Source organism: Herpailurus yagouaroundi, unplaced genomic scaffold (genome assembly GCF_014898765.1).
Source record: "Herpailurus yagouaroundi ecotype Mexico unplaced genomic scaffold, PumYag 180, whole genome shotgun sequence".
Taxonomy (NCBI): domain Eukaryota; kingdom Metazoa; phylum Chordata; class Mammalia; order Carnivora; family Felidae; genus Herpailurus; species Herpailurus yagouaroundi.
In genome coordinates, this window is record NW_024412411.1 from 2444877 (window position 1) to 2472697 (window position 27821).

General features: G+C 53.3%; 1 protein-coding gene across 2 annotated transcripts; it reads right to left on the minus strand.

Annotated features, from left to right (window-relative positions):
* Window positions 1-1062: 1062 nt before the first annotated feature.
* On the minus strand, window positions 1063-27590 carry STARD10 (StAR related lipid transfer domain containing 10). Of its 2 annotated transcripts, none has more exons than XM_040489249.1 (7): window positions 27523-27590; window positions 23054-23364; window positions 5095-5242; window positions 4382-4485; window positions 3598-3715; window positions 1733-1785; window positions 1063-1482 (listed from the first exon to the last, which is right to left on the minus strand). In XM_040489249.1, exons 2-7 carry the CDS (start codon window positions 23258-23260, stop codon window positions 1237-1239), a joined length of 876 nt encoding a protein of 291 aa, XP_040345183.1. In that variant the 5' UTR covers window positions 23261-23364; window positions 27523-27590; the 3' UTR covers window positions 1063-1236. The 2 variants fall into 2 exon arrangements, with proteins under 2 accessions (XP_040345183.1, XP_040345181.1); XM_040489247.1 differs by lacking the exon at window positions 27523-27590 and adding an exon at window positions 23754-23927.
* Window positions 27591-27821: the final 231 nt, after the last annotated feature.

A 27821-nucleotide genomic window follows, 5' to 3' on the forward strand; every position in this document is an offset into this window, starting at 1 on the left:
TGTTCAAAGTTACATAGCCAGTATTGGACAAGCCTGGGATTGGAACCCAAGTCTTGGTGAGTTATAGAATCTCTTGCCAACCCTTCACTGGACATTCACCCTGCCCCTCTAGCAAAGAGTTGATGCCACGTAGGCTGTGTCTTCCTGACAAGGCTAAGGCAAGTCATTTCCCAGGAGGGGAGGACAGGACCAAACCTTGGAGAGAACTTCCCAGCCCCAAATTCATATAGGATGTAGAAACATCAGAAAAGGGCAGAGCGCAGAGCCTTCCTCCCCACCTGATAGCAGGGATGGCCCTCAGGCAGCAGAGGTACCTGGAGGCCACAGAGAACAGGTGAGGTCCAGGCATCCCTCTAGGTCTCAAAGCCTAGAGCTCCAAGCAGCCAGATGGAACACAGTACCAGGGACTGGTATCTGACCACTGGCAAAGGACCGGGAGCCCCACCTTTTCTGTTAACACAGGTGTGAGGTCTTCAAAGTGACCTAGGGAAGGCTCAAATCACAGGACCTAGTCCCTCCACTGCACTTGAGTCTGATGACCGTCACCCTCAACCCCCAACCTTCCATCCTCCACTCTGAGGCCCACAGCCCTGTGGTCTGAGACCCAGGAACCTCTCCCCCTTCCTTATGTGATGACTGGAGAGTGTCAGATCCTCTACCAATGCAGGTGGTACCAAAGGGGCCTCAGGCTGAAGGTCACACAGTAGAACCTCACCCTCGGAACCCTGAACCAGGGCTTCCGGCCAGACCTACTTCTATTAGAGCAGTGAATGGTAGCCAAATAGTCTGGAGCAATGAACATGTAACAAGGACAGGTGAATGGATGAGTGAACTAAGGAACAGACACAGGAAAACAGAACACACCATGGACAGGAGGAAGGGGTGACGACCTGACACATACTCCAGCTACACATGGGGAAATGAGGGGATGTCTAAAGGGGCAAAGGCCAGGGGATTAATAATAAAATTAACAAAATGAACCCTAGAACAAGGGGATTAAAGGCGACGGTGGTCAGTGGTCATGCCCGGGCAGGTGGGAAACAGGCACAGCGACGAGCCAGCTGAGGCTGTGGTATCGTTTATTGGGGCTGTGTCCAGTGGGGCCGCAGCGCCAGCCTGGGCCCCAGCCCAGCGTCCCTAGGAGGCGCAGGCGGTGGGGGAGGGGAGAAAGCGCGGGAGGATCCGCCACCCCTGACCCCACTCCATCTTGTCTAGGTCCCTGCGGTGGTGCCACAATCAGGTGAGCGAGGTGTCGTCGTCGCTGCCCTCGCCGCCCGCGCCGCCCGTGCGCTCCTCCCGGCTCTCCGTCACCGCGCTCTCATCGATGTTCTCCAGCGAGTCCGCGTGCTGCACGGAGAGCTCCGACAGCGCCAGGCTCGGCAACGGGCTCTGCTCCGGGTGTAGCCACGGCTTGAAGTGCGGCTGATGTTTCTGCTTCCACTCTGGGTACTTGACGCACGCCTTGTACATCTTCTTCATGGCCTGGGGGGGCCGCCACACATCCGAGTCAGGGGTGGACACGGCGTGGGGCTGAGTCTTCGCCACTTCCCGGCCTGCGCCCTCCAGTGGCTCAGTCCCCCGCTCCCGGGACCCTGACTCTAGCCCATTTCATAACTCCGCCCCTCAGCCCTGACTCCGCCACCCCTGACTCCCAGTCTCCATCCCTGACCCACCCCCTCAGCCGGAACCCTCTCCCGCTGCTTACATACCCCAAAGTCCCAAGGCCACTCACCTTGGGAGCCAGGAACTGAGAAGATTTATTCACTACCCACTTGGGTAAGGAGCCTATGAGAGCAGGGAAGAGTAATGAGGAGAGAAGGGAAGAAGCAGCCTCAGGGACCCAGCTCCCTCCAAACATACATATCAACCTATTCCTTCCAGCCTGGGGCTTCCAAGGAGGCTACCCTCTTCTCCATGGGAGGGGAGGAGGCTGTGAGGCAAGTCCTGTAAGACTTCATCATCCTCACTCTTTCTTTCTGTCTCAGACCAAGGTCCCCAGGCTCAATTTTGTCGTATCCCCTCCCCCAAACCCACCTGCTATACCCCTCCTGTCCCTCTGCTAAGCCCCAGAGCATGGAAGAAAACCACAGGGTCCTAAGTGACCACAGGCTACAAGTGGGTTGAAATCCTGACCCACCAAACTCCTGCCTGTCACCTCCCCTCCACTGACATTCTTTCTCATACCCAACCTGTGAATGGCCCTGATGCTCTACCCCGCCTTCTACCTGTCCTCCCAAGCCCCCTACCCCAGGCAGCCTAGCTGCTACATAGGCCTCTTGGCTAAGCTCCCCATCCTGGGCTCACCTGGAATCCATAGTTGGTAGCCCAACCATCCACCCTGTCTCATTCCCAAATGTCTGCTCTTGCCTCTGACACCCAGCACACTCAGTCAGTGAGGTGCTAGGGAGCCCTGGGCCTACATCACTGGGTGCTTGGTGGGGTTGGGGCACACCCGGGCAAAGATGTTCAGGGATTACCCGTCCTCGAGACATTCACCCATTCACTCACACTCCACATCCACTCCATGACACTTACTCTGGGCCAGCCCCAGGGACCCAAAGAGCAACTCACTGTCTGAGACGCGACAGTGTACCAAATGCTCTGCTAGAGGGGAATGGGCCTGCGAGCATGGAGCCAGTGGTAACTCTGGGCATCAGGGACAGAGGAGGTGACATGTGAGGCAGTCCTGGGGGCATGTGTAAGGGAGGAGAGATGTTTCTAGGATGAGGGAAAAAGCTGCCTAGACAGGGAGGTGGGACGGTGTAAGGTGTGAGGAAGAACTGGGAAATGTGGGGAGGGGGCTTAGACTTCACTCTGAGGGCAACAGAAAGTCACAGAAGAATTTGAATTAGAAGAGAATCATGAGGAAATGCATGTTTGGGAAAAATCCCTCTGTAGCTGTATGGACAGAGAAGGTCGTTGACTACGGAGAGAAATGACAGATTCAGGAGCTGTTTAGAAGGTACAATCAATAAGAATTGGTGGCCAGACCTGGGAGCTGAGCAGAGGGCATCCCAGCCAACCGCCAGGTTCTTGGTATGGGTGACTAGGGGGAGGTTTAGGAGAAGGGGAAAACTAGGAGGGGAGATAGTTCATAGTTCAGCTTTGGACACAGTGAGTCTCAGGTCCCAGAAGACATCTTAAGGGATGAGTCCAGGAGGCCAATGGCCACAGGGATCTGGTTCCCAGCAGAGAGAGACATGTCAGCTGGCCACAGAAGTCTTGGGAGTAACTGAACCTTCCCAAGGGGAAAGCCTGGAAAACTCAGGGCCTCTGGGATGGGCAGAAGATGGGAGCTAGCAAGACAGACGGAGTGAAAGCAGACAGTAAGCAGGAAGCCAGTCAGAGCATGGAGGCGTGGGAGCCCAGGAAAAGAGCTCCAAGCTTTGTCATGGAGCAATGGCTACCACTTTGGCCTTTGCTTTTCAAACCAGTATAAAGTCTCAAATCTTGGTTCAAATGATATTTTGGTTGGAGATGCCCCAAAATACAAAACAGCTCCTAACATAGGCTCTTTTTGATCCCTACTGGATCAGGCCACATCTCCTGTGGTATAGGAAAGGATCCCATGATAAGCTGCCAGGGCCAAGCCCTCACCTTTGGGGTCCACCTGGGCCAGGTAGGTGATGACGCAGCTCTTGGGCCCCGTGCTCTGGATGAGGTAGCCCGTCTGGATGGACACAGCTCGGACCAAGTCTTTCCGAGGTGGGTATTTCTGGGGATGGAAGGCAAAGGGAGGTGAGACTGAGGGTTGGGACAAAAGAAGTGTCTTTATGAGCGCGCGCGCACACACACACACACACACACACACACACACACACACACACAGAGTCAGTTAGTTCACATCCCCTGGCATCCACTCCAGAACAGGCCTGATGTTGGGATAGGGAGAAAGGGAGGACTCAGTCTAGGTCACTGTTGCCTCTCAAGGTTTCCCTGTTCCCCTCAGGAAAGCCCTCAGTCTGGAGTCAGGGGTCATGAGCACATACATGGGCATTCACACATGCACTCATCTTTGCCCAGGCCAGCTGTACCTGCCTGTCTTGCCTGCTGTGGAGATCAAGGTGGCCCAGCCTCAGGGAAGTAAGAGGCCCTGCCTCTTACTACTTGCACCCCCTTTCCCAGCCAGCCCATCCCACTTGCCCACAGTGATGGCTCACGTCACCCTCTTCTCATCTGCCTGAGAGCTGAGCAGGGAGACAAGAGCCATTATTCTCACTATATAGTAAGGAAACTGAGGGCCAGAGAGCTTCGTGCCCAGACTGAAGTCACATGAAAGTCATGGTAGTAGCCAGAAGCCTCTTCCTGGGCCAGGCTTGCTGGCCCAGCCGTACCTGGGACCTTCCCCTGCCCACCCAGCAGGGAAGGCAGGTAGACTCACAGGATGTTTGACTGAGTAATTCATAATGATGTAATCAGTGCCCATGGGGAGCCAGGAGCGGAGGGTGATGACATCACGGTTCTTCAGGGGCTTTGGACACCTCCCTGTGGAGGGCAAGGGACAGTTCAGCAAGACCTCTGGCCTGCCTGCCTGCAAGGGAGGGCATAGCAGAAGCCAGGGACACAGGGATGCCTAGTTAATCGCCAGTCCCCCCTGATCCAAACAGATATACCCCCCACCCACCCACCAGACCACAATCCCAGAGCTGACACTAGGAAAGAGACAGAACCCTCTCCCTTCTTGTCACCAGCCATTCCTGCTCACAACCTCACACGGCCCTTACCTTGCTGGCCTGGCCTGTCTGTATATGTGAATGTGAATATATTATTGTGGGTGTGTGTATCAGAAAATGTGTGACTGTGAATATGTGGCATGTGGCCATGGAGTGTGTACATGACTCTGTGTGCATGTGTGTGGAGTGTGTATACATGAACATGGGAGTGCGTATGTGTTTGTGAGTGTACGTGTGTGTGCCCAAGGGTCTAGGAGTGGACAGAAATGTCAGGGAGGGCAGCCCTACATCTTAGCACTCAGGTCTCTGAGCAGCCTGGCCATGGGAGTGATCACAAGGAGGAAAGTTGGGAGAAGGAAGCTGGGCTGGAGGCCTGGATGGAAGCAGGGAGGCTAGGATCAGTGTTCTTGCGCCTGCTCACAAGAGTAATAGCCCACGTCAGCATTGACTGTTAAGCGGGCAATGTCGAAAGTCTCAATGACGTTGCTGTCCCACTTCTTTCGGTATTCAATGTCGTGTAGGACGTCATAGAGTGTCTCAGCTGGCACATCGCGGCACTCCATCCGGCACTGCAGACAGACACATGGGTTGTTAGGGTCACACAGGGCTAAAAGCCCCAGCCAGGAGACCAAAGGGCAGACAGGCAAGAAGGGGAGAAAGAACATCAAGAAGAGCTTAACTGTCCAGCCCTCCCAGAAGCCACCCGTGCGAGGAGAGAGACAGCCCCTGTATCCAGAGACCATCTCCCCCATCTCAGCTCCCACCAAACCTCCCGTTCCATCCCAGTCTCCTTTTCCAGGAAGCCTTCTTGAATGACCAGGCCAGACCTTCTGGACTCCCGTACACTAAGTCTCTATATCTATGCCCTCCCAGACCACTGATCTTCATGGGTGGAGGCTCATGGCTGACTCAGCGGAGAATCTGGTATGGTTACATGCTAAATGAAATGAAGGCATAAACAAACAAATACCTAAATGGATGCTTTCTTTCATCCATGGTACTCACCACCTGACCATACAATTTACCTTTTTTTTTCCCTCATCCAACAAATATCTTTGGATTTCTTACAGTTTTTAGCTCTGTCCTCAAAGAACTTTCCGTCTAGGGGAGAGAAGAGCCAAGGATCCCCTTTTTTATTTAACCCTCAAAACAACTCTGCCAGACAAAAAATGCAAAGAGGAACTTGAGGCTGAGAGAGGTTAAGTAACTTGACTAGGGTCACCCAGCTAGTAAGCAGCAGAGCTGGGATTTAACCCAGATCATATGTCTGGGAAGCAAGTAAAAACAGAACTAGGTTTTGCTAGGTTTGCACTCAGCAAGGTGAAACTTAGTTCACGTCCTTATTCGGTGATTGTTTTCACCCAAAAGCTCAAAGCCTAGGCTCAAGGTCCCCTCAGCAACTGGACAAGTTTTCTTATGTCGTTTAAAAAGGTCTCCCAGACCTGGGCATTCAGACAGTGCCACGGGAAACACATAGAAAGCAAACTTTGGTTTTCTTAATTCTAAAATTGGGCTGATACCTCCGAGTATTTCTGTGAGAGCAAAATGTGGTAATGTGTATAAAGCACTTAGGATAGTACCTGGCAGAAATAAAGGTAACACCTCCACTGGTGGCTGGAGAAAGAAGGGCGGGGATGGGGGGTGGGTGTAGGGAGAGAAGGAAAAAAAAAAAAAGGGATAGTACCTGGCATGTGGTGAGTGTACCTTTCAGTATCTCTGGGAGATCTTTCTACTTAAATCATTTCCTTATTGTAGAAACAGTACTATATGTTTTAGAAAGTTAGACATACAGACAGCAAAAAGAAAACCATCATATTCTCATCATTTAGAGATTGCCACTGTTAACACTTTAGTGATTGTTCTTCCCAAGCCTTTTTTGTGCATATTTCCCCCGAATGAGATTATTCTGTGCATTCCATTTTGTAGCCTTCAGGCAACAATCTCTACCATTTTGTTGCAGTTAATTTTCAGCACATCTAACACTCAGAGCATATTCACATTTCTCCAGTCGTCTCAACCAGGGCCCAGCAGAATGGCTCCTGTAAAGAAGCATGATGAGAGGAAGGGCCGTTTACCATCAGTGAGGTAGTGACCAGGGAACACACACCATCAACATTCACAGGCGCATCTAAGGAGTGGGTCTCAAGAAGTGTGCCCTTTGGGCCCCCAAAGAGACACAGAAATTTGCCATGGAGATGGGAACTCCAGAAGCTCACTGACACCAGGCTCAACAAAGCTGTTTGGGCCAAAGGAATAAGGAATGTTCCATACTATATCTGTGTGCAGTTGTCCAGGAAACTAACAAAGATGAAGATTAAAACAAGCTCTATGCCTTAGTTACCTGCGTACCCACATCACTTTCAAAAATTTACAGACAATTATGTGGATGAGAACTAATTGCTGATTTTCAAATAAAGATATAAAACTGCAAAAAGAAAAGACAAGACAGACAAAATCAAAGTTTGAGGACAGATTCTAGCCTGCAAAAACTCACTGTGTGAGTTTGAACAAATCACCTTCCCTCTCTGCTTTTCTGATCCATGAGGAAGGTTATGAGTCTAGATCCAGGCATTTAACTAACAGCCCCAATTCTAGTCCTGTGCAGAGCACAAAACAATCAGAGGTGAATCTGAGACCTGTCCTTGAGAGGCTTCTAGTTGAGGGAGGAGACCAACTTGAAAATGGAGAGGTGCCCTAAACTGCCCAGTGAGGGCACAAAGGAGGAGGTCAGTTCTGCAGAATGGAGGCAGGCACCTCTTCTCCACTAATATTCAAAAGGTCCTGGTTCCAGGTTTTCCTAGAGAAATTCAGGATTCTGGGGCTGGGTGAGATAAGATAAGCCTGGAACATCTTATTGTGACAGAAAGTAAGGACATACTCACAGAATGATAGGGACCTTGCCAAGCAGATACAGGAGCCAGAGGAAGGGCTCCCACTGACTGGGTGAGTGACTTGTCAGGGTCTGCCCAAGGCTTTGCCAGTTTTAGCACTGAAAATCCCACATCCTAGGAAAACCCTCCAACCCAGACAAACTAGGAGAACTGGTCACCTACCACAGGCTAAAGGTAGGACAACCCGAGTATCAAAATAGTGATAATCAGGGCACCTGAGTGGCTTAGTCAGTTGAGTGTCCCACTCAGATTTTGGCTCACATCATGATCCTGGAGTTGTGGGATCAAGCCCTACATCGGGCTCTGTGCTAAACATGGAGACTGATTAAGATTCTCTCTGTCTCCTGCCCCTCTCCCCTGCTTGCACATGCATGCTCTGTCTCTAACATACAAAATAGAATGAAAAAATAAAATAGTATAGTAACAGATTATTCGAGGCTCCTGGGTGGCTCAGTTGGTTAAGCGTCCGACTTCAGCTCAGGTCACAATCTTGCTGTTCATGAGTTCAAGCCCCACGTTGGGTTCTGTGCTGACAAGTTACAACTGGGTGTTGCCTGATAGAATGCAACGAAGAGAATACAGGCACCACTTAGGTGACATTTCTGCCAAAGATGCATAACCGAAATCCAGTCATTAGAAAAATCAGACAAACCCCAAATAAGGGACTTTTACAAAAGTCTCCCCTGCTGAGTGTCAGGGTTGTGAAAGTCAAGGAAGTACCCAGGAACTCCCATCACACCTAAGGAGACTAATGACACGTGTGAAGGAACGAGTGAGTGAGTGAGTGAGTGAGTGACTGAACAGAGTGAGGGAAGGGCTGGGATGGTGAGAAAGGCGTGGGGGAAGAAGGCAGAGGTCAAACTGGCAGCAGCAGCAGTAGCCGGACGACCTGTACTGAGCAGCTGTGTGGAGGTCTGGACGCTGCAGCAGACATTCAATGCAAGCTCACTCTTCACCCCAAATTATGAGCTGGCATTACTCCTGTGCTGTGCATAGAAGACTAGGGCTCAGGAGATTAAACAACCTGTCTGAATCAGACAGCAAGAAAGCAGCAGAGCAGGGATTCAAAACCGGATTTTCCTGTACTCTCAACCATCAAGGACCACTCACCTGTGGCTTCTGAGGAAACGAGAACTTCTCTATAGCCAAGCTGACTTGGCTTTACAAGTCCTCAGAGGTGTTATCCTGGGCAGTGAGTGTGTGGAGGGGCAGTGATGACAGAATTATGCTCTTGGGCTAGAACCCTACCTGGGACTGCCTCTTCCCTCTGGTCAGGCTCAGCGTGCACAAGGACCCAGGTGCACTCACGGCTGGGGGTTGGGTGCACCCTGAGGAGAGGCCCACACTGCCCAGACACCGCTCAGGGCCCTTGTGGCTTCAGGACCAAAGGCCTCCCTCTGAGATAGCAGGGAAGTAGGCGGGGCTTGCATGGCCACGAGACAGACCCAAGACAGACCTGGCAGTTGAGTGTAAACTTTGCATAACATTTCATCTTTACGCTCGATCTTAGCCAAAAGGCTGAGAAGCGATAACATTTCATCTTCAAAATAGGGTAACTTTAAAGGTTTCCCAGGCTGGTGGCAGGCTCTTGGGCAGGAAGGCTGGCAGTGGCGCTCTGCTGGCAGGGCAGGAAACCCTGGCTGGGGCGGTGGTACCGCAGGTGACAAAACAGGCAGGCTGGGTGGCTGGTCCAGAGAGCAGAGTGGAGAGTGACCGTGGGCGTCCTCATCCCGCCTGGCTCCCAGCCATGCTCTTTCCACAGCCCCCAGGAGCTAGGGGCCTATGCCAAGAGGGGTAGATTACATAGGGCATTGTTCCTGCCCACTGTGGCAGCTGCCACATCTGCGAGGTGTAATTCTAAGAGGCTTCAGAGGGATGGTGGGGGTAGCAGTGAGTCACTGGAGAGCACCTGGGGGGCAGGCCTGTGACTGGATCCCACAGCCATTGGGCCCTGGGCCAGTCAGTCACTTCCTCTGGACATCTGGGAGCTGCCCCTGCAAGCCAGAACTGAAGGGGGTTTGCTCTGGGTTGCTCAGTCAAGGAGCCATGCTGAGCTGCAAAACCCTCAAAGCCTGGTTACAGCGGGGAAGCTGACTTGCAGCTGAGAAAACTGTGGCCCAGAGGGAGCAAGTGACACCAGAGAAACTACAGACCATATTTCCCACATTCCACTCTCTCCAGCCCCAGGAGGTAGAAAACTGGAATTGCTCAGAAGCCCTGGGACCTGCACACCCTCAACCCTCAACACACTTAGTCCTACGGAGCCATGGTCAGAAGGGACTGGACAAGTGAAGAGGGCCACCAGGGAAGACTCTTGCAGGTTTTGAGCCTGGCAATCCCAGGTTCCCATTCCAGTTCCTTCCCCTTGGGCACAAGCTCCTGAGTCTTAGTTTCTTCACATGAAAAACAAGGATAATAAGAGTACTTATCTCATGGGGATGTTGTGATTCAATTAAACGAGATCATGTATGCAATATACCTGGCACATAGTAAATACTCAAAAAATAGTAGCTGTTAGGACTTCAGCTGGCTTCCATGAGCAGCCATTCACGCTTCCACAGGATAGGACCAGGTCACATTTGCATTTTGTGCCCTTTATGCTTCTCTGGCCTCATCCTGGGGCCTGCCTATTGGTCCATCCATTTATCTATCCACCACTTTCTTTCTAGAGTCTGCTATATACCAGGACACTGCAACTGGGCAGGAGGAACTTGGAGATGAGCCAGAGGCCCCAACAAGTAGCATGAGAGACAAGGACACAGAATCCCAGCAGAGAATGAGTAGGGGTGGGGGAGAGGGGCACAGTAACTGTGGGAGCAGAAGGCAACAGAGCCTAAAAGGAAAAGGGGCAGAAGTGCTGCAAGGGGAGAGAGGGCATTTCAGCAGAGGGACCGGTGAGTACAAATACCTGGAGACTTAAAAAAATAAGTACAGGGGCGCCTGGGTGGTTCAGCTGGTTAGGCTTCCAACCAGCTCAGGTCATGATCTCGTGGTTCGTAGGTTGGGGCCCTGCATTGGGTTCTGCTCTGACAGCTCAGAGCCTGGAGCCTGCTTCAGATTCTGTGTCTCCATCTCTCTCTGCCCCTCCCCCACTTGTGCACGCTCTCTCTCTATTTCTCAAAAATAAATAAATAAACATTTTAAATAAATAAATAATTAAGCACCAAGCAGGATCCAGTGCCCAAGCTGTGTCTCATTGTGCCCCTCTCTTCTCTCCCACCCTTGCCCTGTGCTTCTCTGGAGGCCTTCCCAGTGCTCAGCTTTAGAGAAGGAGGGATCTCCACAGAGGGAGGGAAATGGTGGGGAGGAGGGCTCCAGTATCTCCCAGGACCCAGGGAGATAGCTGAGCCGAGACAGGGGACAAGAAGTAAGGTCACCTCCACAGGGCTGTGGTATGGCCTTGAGGGCCAAAGGCCAGGTCAGTAACCTGCAAACTGACAGACAGGTGGATCCAAGTTTGGCCCTTACCCCAGGTCTCCAGTATCCTTGCCCGTGGGATACGTGCAACACACGGATTATCCCACAGTCCTAGGGACCCAGGAGATTATCTCTTCCTCCACACTCTTCAGTTACCACTGGGGAGAGTGAGGCCCAGAGAAGGTAAGGGGTTCCTGTGGGCTCTGAAACATCCCACAGGCTGTGCTGACTACTCACAATGCTGCATTTTAATAGACAGTGTTGTAAAAGGAATAACTGTTATGCAAATCATCTTTTCCCAACAGAATCATATTCAAATCAAAGGAAGCATTCCTGACTAGGGGTGGGGTACTCACTATCAAATCAATCACAGCCTTGAATGATAACCACAACCTCAATAACCATTACCATGTACCAATGGCTCCAAATCACTGCCTAAGTCATCATCACAGAGGAGACAACAACACTTGGCCCATGGACCCCATAGGAGCTGACATGTAGGTCAAACCGCCTCTGCCAGTTGTCTGCAATGCCAAGCTGTATCCTGTACAAATACTGTCTCTTATCCTCCCAACACCCCAATGGGTATCATCATCCCCATTTTACAGATGCAAAAACTGAGGCCCAGAGCATTACAAGGATTGACCAAGGCCTGAAGGCTAAGAGTGGTAAAGCAGAGAACTATCGCCTGGGTGTGTCTGACCCCAGATTGTTAAGGCTTTCTGCTACCTTCATCAAGGGGCAGGACTGGCCCAGATCAAACAACATGCGGGCAACTGGAGACTGTCTTAGTTAATTGACGGTTATTATGCAGAGCTCATCGGATTCGGAGGGCTTGCTCACCACGAAAGCGAAGCTCAGACATTCTTCCTCAGAGCAGAGTTCCTGACTCCACCCTCAGATTGCACTGGGCTCAAAGACAGAGCTGTACTTTCCCAAAACTCCACCCAGGTGCTCTGCACCTGGAAGACCCCTGAGAATCTTTCAGCCACTGCATTGTCCCACCAGACCCAGCCAGGCCACACACAGGCTCATGTTTACATAGCAGTTCCAGGCTGCCTAGGGCAGACAGGCCTCTGCCCAGCTACATCCTGCTTTCCTGGCCTTGGCCTGGGCAAAGGACTTCAGCTCTGAGTCCCAGTATCTTCATCTGTCAAACAAAGATAATCCTCCCCTCAGAACGGGGCTGTGAGGATTAAGTGAGGCTTGTACAGAAAGCCCCAACAGCAGCTGCTCTTCCTCCAGCCCCAAGCCCCAGTGCCACCCCCTCCCCCCCCAGGACTTCTCAGGCCCTGCCTACAGGAGCACCTTCTTGCTAATCCCCAAAGGGCAGGATATACAGGGCCAGGGAACAAAGTTAAAAAAAACAAAAATGCCCAGATCCCTCCACAGTGTGGATGGACAGGGAGCAAATGGGCAACCCTCTTCCACCAGGGCCCTACAAAAATGTATCTGCTCCCCCATCACAGCCCACACAACCGGGCACTGCCAGCTCCATGTCAGCCCTGGTGCTGAGAGATGCAGCCTGGCCTGGGGCATATAGCAGGTGAGAGGCTCAGCTTCAGCAGAGCCTCTGCCTCCTGTTCTGAAGGGACCCCTCCCAGGGGCCCCCACTGTCTCTCCCAAAGGCCTCAAGAAGCCAGCATTAAGCCAAGTTGATAAAGCACCTACCCTTGCCTCTGGGTTTCTGGAGCTCCCAGAATGCAGACCTCTAAGACCTTCCTCCATGTCCCCCGCAAACCTCAAGAATAGCTCAAGGGCACTGACACAAGGGGTTGGAGAGAAAGTGGGGAATGGGATGCAGGAGGAGAGAGGTCTCATCAGTTCTGCTTTCTGAGAACTTTCCTTCTCTGGCTCCTTCCCTATTTTGTTTTTGAACAAACTTCAGTCTGGCTGTTCCCTGTCCAGGCAGCCCTTCCTGTCCTTAAATCTTTTAGGATGACCTGGGGCCTACTTCTTGTCTCCTCCACCCCCAGGGCTTCCCTCTATCAGCATGCATTGCAATGCACTGATTGGCCCACAGTGCTCTGGCCCCCTTATTCATCTTGGCACCCCCTGTATCTGGCATGGTTTAGTAAAGAAGTATTTCTGAAGGGAAGGATGGACAGGTGAGACAGAAAAGAGGTTGTGCCTGTGTAGGCTTCTCTGACTTTTAGAGTGCAGGGGCCATGGCCAGTGGTCCTTAGAGCTTCTGTGGACTTCAGAAGGAAGAATCTTGGTGAAAACCTCCTAGACTTGTAAAAATCTCCATGGCACTTGAGCCTTACTCCTTCTGCCATCATCCTTACATAAAATGCAGTGTAGGGGTAGGAGGTGTCAGAGACAAGTTCAGGGAAGATTCTGGGACTTGCTAAAAGATCCTTAATAGTTCTGATAGTTAAAGAAAAGTAAATTTAAATGGTACTGAGGTGCGAATTTATATTTTAGTAAATTAGCTAAATTATACAAAATATTTACTGCTTGTGAGGACATGCTAAAACTGTTACACAGTTAGTGACACCAAATATTGGTTCCACTATTCTGAAAAACTATTTGGCAAATTTTTTTAAGTTTATTTATTTATTTTGAGAGGGAAAGAGAGAGAGCACATGAGCATGAGCAGGGGAGAGGCAGAGAGAGAGAGAGAGAGAGAGAGAGAGAGAGAGAGAGAGAGAGAACCCCAAGCAGGCTCTGTGCTGACTAATGCAGGGGTTAATGTCGTGAACCATGAGATCATGACCTGAGCCAAAATCAAGAGTCAGACACTTAGCCGACTTGGGCCACCCAGGCTCCCCCATTGGCAAATATTTTTTAGGTCATAAAAATGTCTCTCAACTCAATTCCTGGAACTCCAGGACCAGAAATTTATACTCAGAAAAAAAAAAACCAAAAAAAACTTGCTACAATACTTATGACTATATTATTGCATTTGTAATTAGCAAAATATATTGAGAACCTGGAATATCACCAACAGCTGGGTCTGGTTGGGTTAAGACACATCACCTGGATGATTGCTGCCCAGCTACTGAGAACTGCGCACGGCTCCCCACCACCCACCCAGGGAAGGGCAGGCTCTGAACCTTCAGAACCCAGAACAAGCCTGCATGGAGCAGCTGCCGGAAATGTAGAATTAATAATTCGGTAGCAATACAAGAAACTTTTACAGATGCAATGTTAAATGAAAAAAGAAGATACAAACTTGTACCTGTGCCAAGGTCTAAAGTATGTATAAATTATGTACACTCTTGCGTGAGAGTTGAAAGGAACCAAGGAAAAAGTTTTACTCAGGAATTGAGGCTCTGGTGATTTATTTTTCCTTTTTGGATTCTTGGTACAACACAGTTTATACGAGACATAGAAACTATACTTTTTTCTCCGAGTTGAGAGTGTTGTCCAGAACCTGGAGGTCCTTGTTCCCTGGATCTGGAAGTCTGGGCTGAGCTGAGATGGGGCCCGAGGCTGCCCATGTTAATGCTGAGTTGCTTAGAAAGGCTCCGCATCATCTGACCATGCTAGGAGTGGAACCAGAGGGGGACCCCCCCCCCAAAGCTGCACAGGCAATGACAACCGTGGGTGGGCAAGGCAGGGAAGAGGATGCAGGAGGCTAAGATGCAGCTATGAGGAGGAGCACCTAAGTGGAGTCCTAAAGGATAAACGGAAGAGCAGACGGCACTCAGATGAAAAGGAGGTGAAAGAGCTCTGGGCAGAGGTGCTGGCATGAGCCTGGGGGCTGGAGGAAGAGGAGGGCTCAGGTAGTTCCACTGGGTAACCTGAGTGAACATGGAAGGAGGTGGGAGGAAATGGAGCTGTCCCTAGAGAACCTCAGGCTGTTCATTCATTCATCCATTCAGCAAAAGTTAATGGTGTGCTAAGAGCTTCACAAATTCATTTAATTCCATCCTCTCAATTACCTGGGAGGAGGGAAGATTATGCCCATTTGTAAATGGTAGCTCAAAAAAGTGAAGAGAGGAACCAACACAGAACCCAGTGTGACCCACAGTTCACCAAGGCTATTCCCTGAGAACAAGGTTCTGCTCTGTGGAGGACCCAAGGAATTCCAGGTGAGCGAGCACCTGGCCAGGTGAGGCCTGTCCCTGAGGATCCATGCTAGGGGCTGGGTCCGTTGGGGCTGGCTCTGTCCAGAGTGAGGGGAGCTGGAAGGACACAGAGAGCATGTGTGGTGTGAGCCCAGAGCAGGGGCTCTTTCCCCCATCTTCTAGCTCAGTATCCCCACCTGTACTATGACCACACAAGCCCTATGGCCCTCTATTCTGAAGGGAAAGGGATCTGGCACCAAACACCTCCAAACCATCTTCTCCCCAAAATTGGGGTCCCCTTGAGACTATGGAGAGTGCAGGTGCTGCCATCCCTCCCCTAGACAGGGCTCCTAAGTCTGCTCAGGCAGACTAACCCAGGCTCTTTGCTATGCTCTCCATCCAGCGCTGAGTGACTCATACCTGCTCTGCCTCCTTCCTCTGTCCTTCCCCCAAGTCTCCAACAGCCTCCCTGGACCCGTACTGCACCCCTCAGACTCTAGACCAGCAGGCCCCAGCTGCGCAGCAGTGAGAACCATCCTGCTCTGACATCTCAGTAGCTGACCTCCTGGTCTGGAGCTCCTGCCACTCCAGCCCTGGAGGAGGTGGGAGAGCCAGACAGAAGAGGGAGGAGAGGAGAGAGGCAGAGAGTGGGTGGGCCTGGAAGAAAAGGAAGGGATGGGGGAGACTAGTGACACAAGACACGAGACAATGGCCAGGGCTGGCACACAGACATCAAGACAAACACAAACTGGATAAACACCTCCCAGGGCTCCAGAGACTGCCCGATGCCCCCAAAGCACTCTCTCTAGTAAGCTCCAGACAGCATCTTTAACAGCCTCCTGGGCATCATCCCCTGGACGGCCCACAGGCTCTCACTCACCATGTCCAGTACTGTCGTGTTATCCACCCCAATACCCACTGCCCTGTGCCCCCCTCCAGTGCCTAGAACCTAGGCATGGCTCTGGACTCATCCCTCCCTCTCATTCCTGGGACTGCACTCAGCCATGACCTTCCAACAGCTCCTCTTCACCAACCCGAGGCAGGCTTCCTCATTCTTGCTTGGACCACTGAAGCAGCATCCTTGTCTCTGGTCTCCTGGCTCCCAGGCCAGTGCTTCCCCAGCAGCTAGGGAGCTTTCTAAAACCCAGAGCTGATGATGGCACTGCCCAGCTTGAAAGTCCCTGCTATCTTTCTCTCTCTGCCTTCAGGCCAGATCCCAACTCCAAGATGTCCTCCTCACTCTGGTTCCGCCTCCACTCCTTCTCACTCTCAGTCTGCACTCCTGCCTCTGGGAGCCTACCCCACTGAGGGATTCAGTGAGAATTGCTCAGCTTGCCACCTGGCTCCTGCTGGGCTCCCAAGGCCCCACCCAGACACCCCCCCACGCTGTCAGCCACTGGCCTCCCTCTGTCTGAGTTCTCTTGGAAGGTTGTCCCCATCTTTGTCAGTCTCCCCACTAGGCTTCAGGAGCAGGGCCCAGTGTCTCCAGCACTGGCATGGCGGCTGGCAGAGTGGGTGGGAGGTATGAGAAGAGGTTTGTTGAATGAATAAAAAACTGATACAGAAAAAAAATGGAGGAAAGGGGATGAGTAGAGACCTAAGGGCAGAAGCAGTAACCATCAGAGATAGGGACAGAGAACACACCCTAAGAGGAGACCCTGAGACCCAAAGGTAGGCCCAGAGGCTGGGTCAGGAGGCTGGATGGAGGTAGGGAGGGGAAAACTGTGGCAGAACCAGCACTGAGCCTGGGGCTAGAGCTGCCAGGAGACAGCTGAGGAGACATAATTGGATCAGAGACAACTCTGCTGCAGTGAGGGGGCGTGACTCACACACAGTAACACCAGACACAGAAACACACAGTCCCACACTCAGAGGTACATACACACCACCTCAGACACATGCACACACATACACACACATACATACATTCAATACGATTTACTGACCCCAGTCAGGTTTCTGCCCCAGGGATGTCACCTGGGCAGATGTGAAGAGGCTCACAGTCCACCCAACCGAGGACCCTATCACACACGCAGTCACCCACAATCCAGCTCCACAAACAGAAGATCCGCACATAGAAGGCCAGACAACCCCTATCATACCATCCTGTCTTCATAACACCACCATAACCACCATCTGGTATCTTATTTAATGATCTGTTTGCTTCTATTCTTCTTGTCTCTTCCTTAGGATGTAAGCCTCATAACAGCTGAGTCTGATCTGTCTGAGTTGCCACTAAATTCCTGGATATAATGCAATACTTGGCATATAGTATGTGCTCAATAAAAATGTGTTGAATGAATGAATGTCAAAGACACACAAGGGAACTCCATCCTCTCTGCCAAGCCTCTGACTTAGACTTTTATCACTTTTTTGGTCCAGAATCAGGTCCCAGGCAACCTGGAAGGAACCAGAGATGGGGAGGGGGGCCCGGGGGGTGGGTGCCAGGAGATGGTAGAGGGGATCTCAGCAACTAGGAGCAGATGCAAGTTGTGGCATGAAACCCAAGGATGAGATTAAATGGCCCAGGACCACAGTACTCATCCCCCTACTTCCCATGTGTGTGTGCTGCGGGGGACAGTGTACATGTGCAGGCATTTCTCACCTGCCCCAGTACATAAAGATTCTAGAGATATCAGAAGTAGCTAGTATCTGTCTTCAGGGAGCCTCGGATGAGAGGTAGGGAGGCAAATGTTAGGTTAAAGCCCTAGAGAATAGCTCCAGTGGCCCTGTGTCACCTGCCCCAGGCTCTCTAATGACAGGTGAGAGGAACCTATATTTGGCATGGGATCCACCACTAAGTCCTGGGCCTGCCACTTTCTTTCACTGTCTGTGTTTCTGAAGGTTCAAGGGCCCCAAAGCACAGAGCCCAGTGCAAGCATGCCAGAGGGGATAAAGTGAGGCTCCAAGAAGAACAGGGACACCTCAAGCCTAATACCTGCTCTGAACAGCTTTCCTCCCACCTGTTGTTGGCACATGCTCATCTGCCTAGGTCAGAGGCCAAGGTAAAGGATCAGGGCTGGAATAAGGTTTCTATCCTATCTATCATGGTGGCAACCTGGTTGCCAGGCCTGTGGCCCCTAGCCCCTCAGGAACCAGCTGGAGTGGCACAGCCAAGGTCCCAGATTCTGGAGTCATAGCACCCACAGCCCTGGTTCCAGGTGGCCCAGCCAGGCGTGGAGATGCAGAGGAAGAAAGAAAACCCATCCGTCTCCAGGACTCCCTCCTTCCTCTCATCTCCTGAAACTTTAAAGACTCTGGGCTGGAAACTGAGCTGGGGCTCGTTAAAGTTTAAAAGCCAGAGCCTGGGGAGCCGGGTGTGGAGGCACAGAGCCAGCCTGGGGACTAAGGGCTCTTCTGGCCCCAGGGGGACACTGACTGGAGGCACCTACCCCCACTCTGCTCAAACTCACAAGGTTCCTCACCCACCAAGGCAGGCATCAAAGGGGCTGCATATCCACAGTCTTACACCCCAGCCTGCACAATACAGTTTGCACATTGCAAAGGGTTATGCTATAACCACCATGTCCCATCCATTACCCCTCCTAAATCTCTCTGGATGCAATCCCTTGCTCCATTCCCCATAGCCCCTGCTTTCACACAGGACTCAGCACCTCTATCCAGACAAATACAGTATCCTCCCCTTCCTCTTCCTCCTCCTCCACTTCCTACCTCCTTTATCGAATCCCCCCCCCCCCCCACCGCCCCAGCCCGGCATCCCAGGACCTCCAGGGCCCATGTTCTGGGGCCTTGGTCCAGCTCTCTAATCACCTCCAACTCCATACTAAACCACCTGCCAGTTTCCTAATGTACTACTCTATTTCCCACCTCTGGGCTTTGCACAGCTTGCTCCTCTATATGGAAGGCTCCCAATGCAATCAAACTTGTCCATCTCATTTGCCACCCAATTCCAAAGGGACCACCTGAGCATTCCAGGAAGCCTTTCCTGGCCCCCAAGCTGGTTCAGAGGCGCCCTCTGGGTCTCCATAGCTTCTGTGACAAGTGTCTGTCCATGCACAAAGGAGCTCCTTGAGAGCAGCGCTTGGGCTTGATCCTCCTCTCTGTCCCTAACCTTCAGCATAGGGCCAGGCAGAGAGGCTATCAGTGAATGTTCACTCAATGAGTAAATGAATGAATGAAGTGCCCAAAGACAGGCAGGGCAGCACTACTCAACAGATGAAGAAGCTAAAGCCTAGGTGGTGGCAGCAACCTGCCCAAGGCCATGTGGCCGTGACTCTGGACAACATGCTCTCTCCTCCAGAGACTCAGCCTAGCACAGAAAGACTTCCCCTAAAGTTTCCAGCCACCTCTGACCTGAGGCACTTAGAGGGAACAGACTTGAGAGTATGGAGGGGGTGGGGTGAGGGTGCCTTATGGGAGCAGGTGGACAGTGAGATAGGGAAGGGAGGGGCCGAGGAGCTTTCTCCAAAGCAGAAGGGGAGGAGCCATAGGAAAGGAAGTCAGAGAAGACAGGTCCCTACTGCTCAGCTTCCTGTAGCAAGAGGAACCTCAGGTTCTCAGCCACAGTCCCTCAAGAGACCTCCCACCAAGCCCCTCAAGGACCCTGCTCACTAGGCCCACTCCTGCCTCTGTGGTCTGCCTGTGAACATCTGCCCCGTGTAGTAGGCAGAAGTCACCTGGAACTGTCCTTCCTCTCTTTACCAGGGTCTGGAAACTTCTGAAGACAGGACCAGATCTCCTCTGCCTCTCACATGGCTAGCCAAGCACAAGGTTAGGCAGGCTGCAACACTGGAGAGTCTGAGCACATGAGCATCAAGGGCAGGGCTTGGCAGGCCATGTCACCTCCTGCTTTCTTCCCCTCATTCCTCATTTCTCTCCCATGGGCCCTTGAGTCCCACTAGTTCAGAGGCCCTTAGAGCCAGGAAAGTCCCAAGGCAGAAATGGAGAAATAGCCCAGAAAAGGGCAGGGACATACCATTGGTAATCCACAGAAGAGGATACCACAGCCAGGAATGGACTTAAGCTGGCCCTGCTTAAATGACTGGCAGACCCCTTAGTTTTGCATTTCTCATACACTCAGACATTGGCCTGGGCATTGAGAGACCTAGGTTTGGTTCCAATCTGCCCTCTGCCTTGGACTCAGGATCTGTGTTCAACATCTGCCTCTGGAACAAGGCCGGACCTCTCAGAAGGCAGTGTCTTCCTCCTCTCCAGTGCCCAAAGCACAGTGTAGACCTGAGGTCAGGCCAGGTCATGTTGGAGGCCAGGAGGGAGGAAAAGGGTAGAGATGACCTCCAACAACCTCTCCCCTTTGTCTTTGCTCCAAATGCTGAGACCAGAGCTACAGTGGCTTTCGGGGACCTCTGGACACAGGGACAGGGAGAGGATAAGTCTAGGGGAAGGGAGATGAGGAGAAAATCAATAAGGTAGACCGACAGATGGAACCCTACCCCCACCCCCACCAGAGGATCATGAGAACAGGGCATGTCCAGAGTGCAGGCTGGCTTTCCCAGCTCAAGGGGCAGGCCCACAGACAGGCTGGGGCAGGATGGGGTAAGGGGTCAAAAGCTAAACAAACACCTGTGGTTGAGTCCCAGCCCCCTGGAGTGACCCAATCATCCTTGGGGACTCTGGCTTCAGACCTGCTGTGTGACCTTGGCAAGTCACTTCCCCTTTCTGGGCCTCAGCTGTCTCATTTATCAAACAGGAATGGGATTATGAGAACACCGTGTACTTCAAAGAGTTACTGATGGGGTCAAATGCCATAACGTTGACTAACAATGTGAGCCCAAGCAGAGGGGGGCAGGTGCTCTGGAGTCAGGCTGGCTTGGGTCCTATGCCTGCCTCAGCTGCTCTGTGATCTTAAGCAAGTGACTCTTGGCCTCAGTTTCTTCGTAGCATGAAGACAAGCCTACTACTGCCCAGGACTGGCCTGAGGGCAAATTTGAAGATGGAAAAGATGCTTGACTCCTATCAGAAATGAGATTTCCTGCATGGAACCTGGGAATCCTGGAACCTTGGGGATGGGATGCTCAGAGACTCCTGCCCATCTCCCAGAGCTCCACTTGGCTGGGCTGAGGGGATGGGGAGTCAGGGGGCTGGCCGCTCAGGATGCCCATAGCCAAGGTCCCAGCCTCCATCCTAGGCTCCAGCTCTGTTTGCCTCCTGTCTCTGCCCTTCTCTGAGCCTCAGTGTCCTCACTTACACCCCAGTGAGGAGGGAGTATGAAACAGGGATTGCAAAAGGTCTTTTGGCACCTCCAAACTGCTCAGTCTGAGAGAAAGGAGGATCCAGGTCCCAGCTAGGGACCACAACACCCAGTTTTTCCAAGTCCCCTCCTCTCCCAAGGAAGTCCACTTGACAAGACTGATCTGGCCACAAGGGGTCTATTGTGGCAGTCTGGCCCCAAGACCCGTCAACTCCAGTCCTGGACTGGGCTGGGTTTATTCATTAACCAAGCCAGTTGGAGGAGGCAGCTCCGCCCTATTGACACAGAGGGTGGGAGTACTGGACTTAGTTCAGACCTTCCCCTTCTGGAGAGCCTTAAGCCTTTCCCAGATCACAGGAAAACAACCTTGTTCTCACAACAACCTTGCTCACCTTTCATTCAGTCTGTTCCTTCCTTCTTTCCATCCTTCATTCAAACAACATCCTTGCTCTATCTGTGTTGGATGCTAGGGATGTAAAGAGGGATAGGATCTGTCCCTGCCCTCAGAGAGCACTAAGCTGGGACACACCAGCTGCCCTGTGCTTCCCTGCTCCTCAGCCTCAGACACAGTTCAGGCCCCCAGAAAGCCTCTGGCCCAGGGCCCTCAGGCCTGGGCAGAGTCCCAGATGGGGAGACACACATGGAAACCCAGAGAGAAAGAGATAATCAGATAGCTGGGATGCAGACAGAGAGTCACGGGGGCGATGGGGAAGAGAAAGCAGAAAGCATGAGCCAGAAGGCCACATGGGACAGATGGACAAAGCTGTAAACGACTAAGATTTAGTAAAGCAGAAAGGCATAGGGTCAGAGAGGGAAGGTCAGCTTTCTTAGACCGTGGTATGAAGTCAAGATGCCAGAGCTAGGTCTGAGAGCAGGTTCTGGGTAGGAGTGCCCTCAGAGTCCAGTGCTCTTGCCCTCTACCCCCCCAACAGGAATACACTCCCCTACATCCGGGAGGAGGGCAGCAGAAAGAGGAGGGCAAGGGAAAGGCAAGGGAAGTGAAGGACACAACCTACTGCCAAGAACCCATTTAAGGGAGAATTTCCCCCCTCGAAATGAGGCACTCACAGCAATACCAGATGTGTTGGGGGGGAGCTACCGAGGCCTCTAGACCAGAGTCTTCACCAGCCTCTGCCCCATCTAGGCCCCAAGGGGTGGTGGGCTCATTGGGTCCCAAACCTCAAGCCTGCCCGGTTCAGGCAAAGAGGAAAGTCATGGGACTTTGAGGAGTGGGGCTTAGGCTCTGAGGGAGCTGACGTGCCTGTGTCTGCCCTGCATCTGCTGGCCTCCCTTGGCCCCCTTCTCCCATAGCCTGGCCCTGTGTAAAGCAGGGACATCCAAGTCCCTGCCTTCAGGATCTGCCAACCACAACCCTAAGTCCCTGCAGGAGACTCTGGGAGCAGCCAGGGAAGGAAGAGGTAAGAGCAGCACATCAGGCAAGAAGGAATCAGGTCCCTGGCACCCAGGGCTGCGGAGAGTGAGGACAGACCAGGAATTAGGGAAAGAAGGGCTCAGTCTCCCCACCTGGGATGACTCAAGTCAGGGACCCAGTGAAGACTTGCACGGCCAGCGCAGTCCCAGAAGGAGACCACTCTCTCAGGCCTGGCAGCAGCCCACTTCCCAGGAGCAGGCAAGGGCATGCAGAAGCCTGGGTTCTGGCTGAGTGAGCCAGAGTGAGTCACACCCCCTCTCCAGGCCTCAGTTGGCCCATCTGTGTGAGGAGCCCTTGCCCAACAAACTGTGCCTCCTCCTGGTTCCCTGGCAGGAAACTCTTTCTGAGTCCAGGTGCCCGACCAGGTGTCTGTGGCCCTGCAGAGGAGCAGGGGACTCCCTGTCGGAGGCAGCAAGGGCGCAGTGGAGGCTGCACGTGGGGCAGGGCAATCCTACCTTGATCTTGTGCAGGGTCCGATCCATCTCCACAGCCTGCACCCACACAGACACGCCGGCCTTGCTGTAGGTCAGATTCCAGCCCTCCTCGGCCTCACACTCTGACCGGAAACTGCGGAAGTCCTGGTCGTCCGGCACCTGGACACTATCGCGGCCCAGGACTGGCCGAGGCCCTTGGGGCTCTGTTGAGGCAGCGGACTTCTCCATGGGGAGGCCCAGCGCCCTGGTCCTAGTCCCGCTCTCCTGGGTCCTCCGCGGAGGCTCCGACAACGTCGACGCGGCTGCAGATGCTGACGCCACCTTCCTGGGACCTGCAGGACCGGTTTGAGGACGGGAGTCAGTGCGCTGGGGGCGCGGGTGGGGCTGTCCGGGGTCCTGGGCCGATGGAGAGTTCGAGACAGGCAGGGGCTGGCCCCCTAGAGAGCGCGGAACCGCACAGGGCAGTCACGGGGGCCACCCCCAGGAGCGACCCCAGACCTCCCTAGGGCCGGAGTGGGGGCCGCGTATCGGGTGCGGGGGCTCCTCAAGAGCTCTTCGGGAACCCAGGGGAGGCCAGGACCCGAGGTGACGGACGGTCCGGCCGGGCTCCGCGCAGTGCCCGCCGGACCGGCTCAACTAACTCGGCAGCGGCGCCGGCGCGGGCTGCGCGCCGGGCGGGTGGTGGGGGCGGGGTGGGGCACCCGCCCAGCCGGACGCTCACCTGTGCCCGCTGCTCCGCGGGGGCCCGTCAGGGCCCGGGGTGCGAGCACCTCAGCCGCCGCCGCTGCTGCCCGGGCGACCGGGGCCGCGCGGGGGCTCCGGGGGGAGGAGCAGTGGGTCCCGCCGCCCTGCCCCGCCCCGTGCCCCCCCCCGCCCCGCGCGCCCCCTCCCTTTCTCCCTCCCTCCGGGCTAGGCTCAGAGGCTCGGGGGCTCCGCTCCCCGGGGCTCGGTATTTTCCAGGCTGCGGAGGTACAGCTGACGGAGCTCGGAGCCCCGCCCCGCCCCGCCCCGCAGGGTCCTAGCGCCCGCCCCCGCCCGCCCCGGAGGGGGACGGGGCCGGGAGAGCGCTAGTCCTCAAGCTAGGGTTGGGGACGGGGCTGGAAGGGGCCGAGTTAGAGTGGACTCTGAGAGGAGGGGCTCTGAGGTGCTTGAAGAGGGATTCTGGAAGTTAATTGTGAGCCCCTTCTCTCCATCCCCCTCCCATACTCACAGCTATACACCCCTGCAACAACCTACTTACACACAGGCATGCTGTCCCCAGACATCCCAGAGACGCCCCCACACGACACTCCAGAGACCCAAACATGGGCACACACCCCCGCCACAATCAAGAGCAACTTAGAGATGCCAAAGCTTGCATCCCCCACCAACCACGAGGCACGCCAAGCCTACACACTTCTAACCCAGTTCACAGTGAGGTTCACAAACCCAGGAGGAAGTTGATCCAGCCCACTAGCCTCAAGGTTCATAGGCTGACCAGACTTGGGTAAAATCTCCACTCCAGTCTTACTCCCAGCTGGGGGATTTTACCAGGCCCCCCTCCAGCTTTGGACTCTGGCAGTTGTCCACCACCATCTGCCCTGAGCATCCCAGCACCTGTCCACATACCTCCCATGGACTAGACTAGGCTCTCAACAGCACCTGGCCCCAGAGTTCTGGGGCTCCCCTGACCCTCCCCAGGCAGAGCTGGCCAGGGCTCCAAAGCCACGGGGGAGATAGGTCCACCAGCACTGCAGCCACCCTTTCCAGCCTGGGAGGCTGCCACCTGCCCCCTGGGTCCTAGTGCCAGCCTTGCCTCCAGTCACTTCCAGTGAACTGAGGCCAATAAATAGTTCAACTTCTCTGAGGCCAGGCCAGCATGAGTGTGGCAGATGGCCCAAGGCTGAGCATTCACTCATTCCAGTGACTGGCCTTTGACCACAGAGGGGCAGGGAGGGCCCTTGGTGAGCTCACCTGGATGAACAGCTAACTTGCCCAGTGTTACACAGTGAGTACATAGCCATCCTGAATAGTATCCAGGTCACAGCCTCCTCTCACCCCAGGTTCCTTTCTCTGCTCTGGCTGCCCCATGCTCTCTGGGCCTTAGTTTCCCATGTATGGAATGAAGGAGTAGGAACGTATAACCTCCTAGCCTCACCATCCTAGATCTCTGGGATGGAAGAGCTTTTCTTAAAGGTGCTAGAGAAAAAACGAGGAGTTGTCACAGTGTGTTCACAAATAGAGGTGTTTTTTCCTACAGTGCTTAGGGCTCCAATATGTTTGTGAATCAGGCCCAATTTTATAAGTGAGTGGGGGTGAGCAGGGAGCCATGATGGCAGATGACCTCAAAGGGCATTCTGCAAACTAAATCTTGTAAAATGAGCTGCAGGTCCCCATGAAGTGTGATCACCTTAGATCTCCAGTATGTGGGTGGCATAGTCAGATACCCACCCCCACCCCTTCTAACCCACATTCTTTAAATGTGTAGGAGTGGTGGCAGGGGAGCTGGCTCTGGGTTCAAGATGAAGACAGGGCTATGGCTTTCTGCTATGTACCTCCTCTGTCTCCACCCTAACTCTAGGCAGGTCACTGCCCCTCCCCTGGCCTCAGTGGTTTTAGCTGACAGCCACAACCAGATTGTGTTTTATCTCCCACAACGCAGCTCAGTGGGAGACCCAAAAAGGAGTCTACAGGGCCTACTCTGTGAACTGTAGCCTCTGGGATCTACGATAAGGAAAAGAGATGGGAGCACTGGCCTGGTGGATCCTGCCTCCTTAGGGCTCCAATAACATCTCAGCAGACAGCAGGCACAAGGGCAGTAAACCTTTCATGCCCATCACCCAGTCCAGGGTAAAAGAGATAAGGCTAGGTTGACAGTAGTAACGGCAGATTGACAGAGAGGTACAGATGGCAGAAACCAAACCATTACTCAAATCCAAACAGAGATTAACCAAGAATGAATCTTTTGAAGGTCTTGGGTCAGAAGTAAGTGACCTGGTACCCCTGCTTGGATAGCCATGCCTTGGGCTCAACCTTGGGTCCTGGGTTCAGGCCAGGCTAGCTAGCCAAGTGGATGGGCAGAATCACTCCCCATCCTATTTATCATTAATTTGCCCTTGCAAGTCCCCCTCCCTCACCCCCCCCCCCCAAATTTAGGTGTCTCTGGCTCAGGGGTTTATGACAGTCTCCCAAACATGACCTTTAAACACCCCTGAGCAAGAGAGAAGGACCCTGTCTGCTCAAGGGTGGAACAGTGAGCCCAGGAGGGCTGGGAAAGGGGACCTAGGGGAGGAGTCTGGGGAGGAGTTCTAGGACTTGGCCACCCCTGCACAACCTGGCAGCACAAATGGACCTGGGTTCAAATCCCAGCTACACCTATCTCTTAGCTGTGTGACCAAGGGCAGGTGACACATCCTCTCTGAGCCTGTTTCTTCATCTAAAATAAAAATACCTACTGAGAATTATTGCAATGAAAAGAGTTGTACATGTGTCAGTTTCACCCCCAAATAACCAAAAATATAACTGGGAGGGGAGGTAGAGAGAATACACTGTCCAAAAATGGCATGTTTCCAACAAAAAGTGCTAAGGTAACATCTTGATATGATGGCGGTTAAGATTCTCATGAAAGATTAAACAGTGTTAAAGGTTGGCAAGGCATGACCCCACTCTGCCCCTTGCAGACCCTTGCCCAGCCATAGGGCCCCTCCACCAGAGGTGGATCAAGGTATCTCTTTGGGCCCCCAGGACGGGGCCCAGGTCTGGCTCCTGTCTGGGTCCCGAGCCCCAGAATGGGGCATCACAGAGCAGGAATCAGAGTGGGTGTGGAAGGGAGCAGCTTGTATGAGAAGAAGGTGCTTAGCAAACTGAGAGGTGTCATGGGAATGTGAGGAATCATTACCTAGGGCACTGAGCAAGTGCTAGATCTTACACGTGCCCCTCACAGAGAGAGTAGCTGAAGCCATGAGAGGCACAGGGATACCCCTGAATCACAAAGCAAGTCAGAGCCCATGTGGGAATCTCTAGTACCTCAGGACTGTGATTCCCGGAATGGGGGCAGGTGGTCTTTTGGAGATTCATACCAGACTTTGCTCACAGACCCCTGACAGACACTGGAGCAGGGGTCAGGGCACCTGCCTGGAGCCACCCATGACCTGGTCCCTAACACTCTCCCCTACTCCCCCGACTGTGTCCCCATCAGAACTGAAGGTCCTCAGACTAATGTCATCTGTACCCAGCCCCTCACTGTACAGATGGGGAAACAAAGGCCCAGCTAGCAGGGACAAAACAGAAATAAGAACCTAGGTCTCCCAACTCCTAACCCAAGGCTCTAACCCTGCTCTCCATTGTATGCCATCCCTTTCACTAGCCTGGGGGTGATATTAGCACAGTCACCATCCTCTCTCTCTGTCTTAAGATTCAGCCTCTGCCCAGGGTCCCCACCCTGCCCAGTGTCCTGGATGGTGAGGGGCCACCAAGTCTTGACTTGCTCCTGGGTTCTCCCTCCTACTCACCATCTAGTTAGACAGACGGATGGCTGCCCTGATCTCCCTTCTGGGAGATGAGGAGAAGCCCCCCCCCCCCCAGCCCCTTCTCCCCCTACCCCCTCATCAGGGGTAACTTGGCCTGCCAGTTTGGGTGGAGAAATTCCCAGGTTGCCTGGGGTAACAAAGCAGTGTCCTGGAGGCACTGTTCTAGAAGATTGGGCATGACCTGTGTGAGGTCACCAGGAAGCAGCAGAGTAGAGAGGTGGTTCCAGAGGCCCCCCTTCCAGGATAGAGCACTCTGAGGCCCCCAGGGCTGGCTTGGCCTT

Excerpts from the sequence above, each read along its gene's own strand:
- STARD10 (XM_040489249.1), bottom strand. The coding sequence starts at position 23,260 with ATGGAGAAGTCCGCTGCCTCAACAGAGCCCCAAGGGCCTCGGCCAGTC. Across the intron at positions 1,786-3,597 it reads GGCCCAGGTGGACCCCAAAG|GCTCCTTACCCAAGTGGGTA; the intron begins GTGAGGGCTTGG and ends CTGCTCTCATAG. Across the intron at positions 1,483-1,732 it reads CTCAGTTCCTGGCTCCCAAG|GCCATGAAGAAGATGTACAA; the intron begins GTGAGTGGCCTT and ends CGGCCCCCCCAG.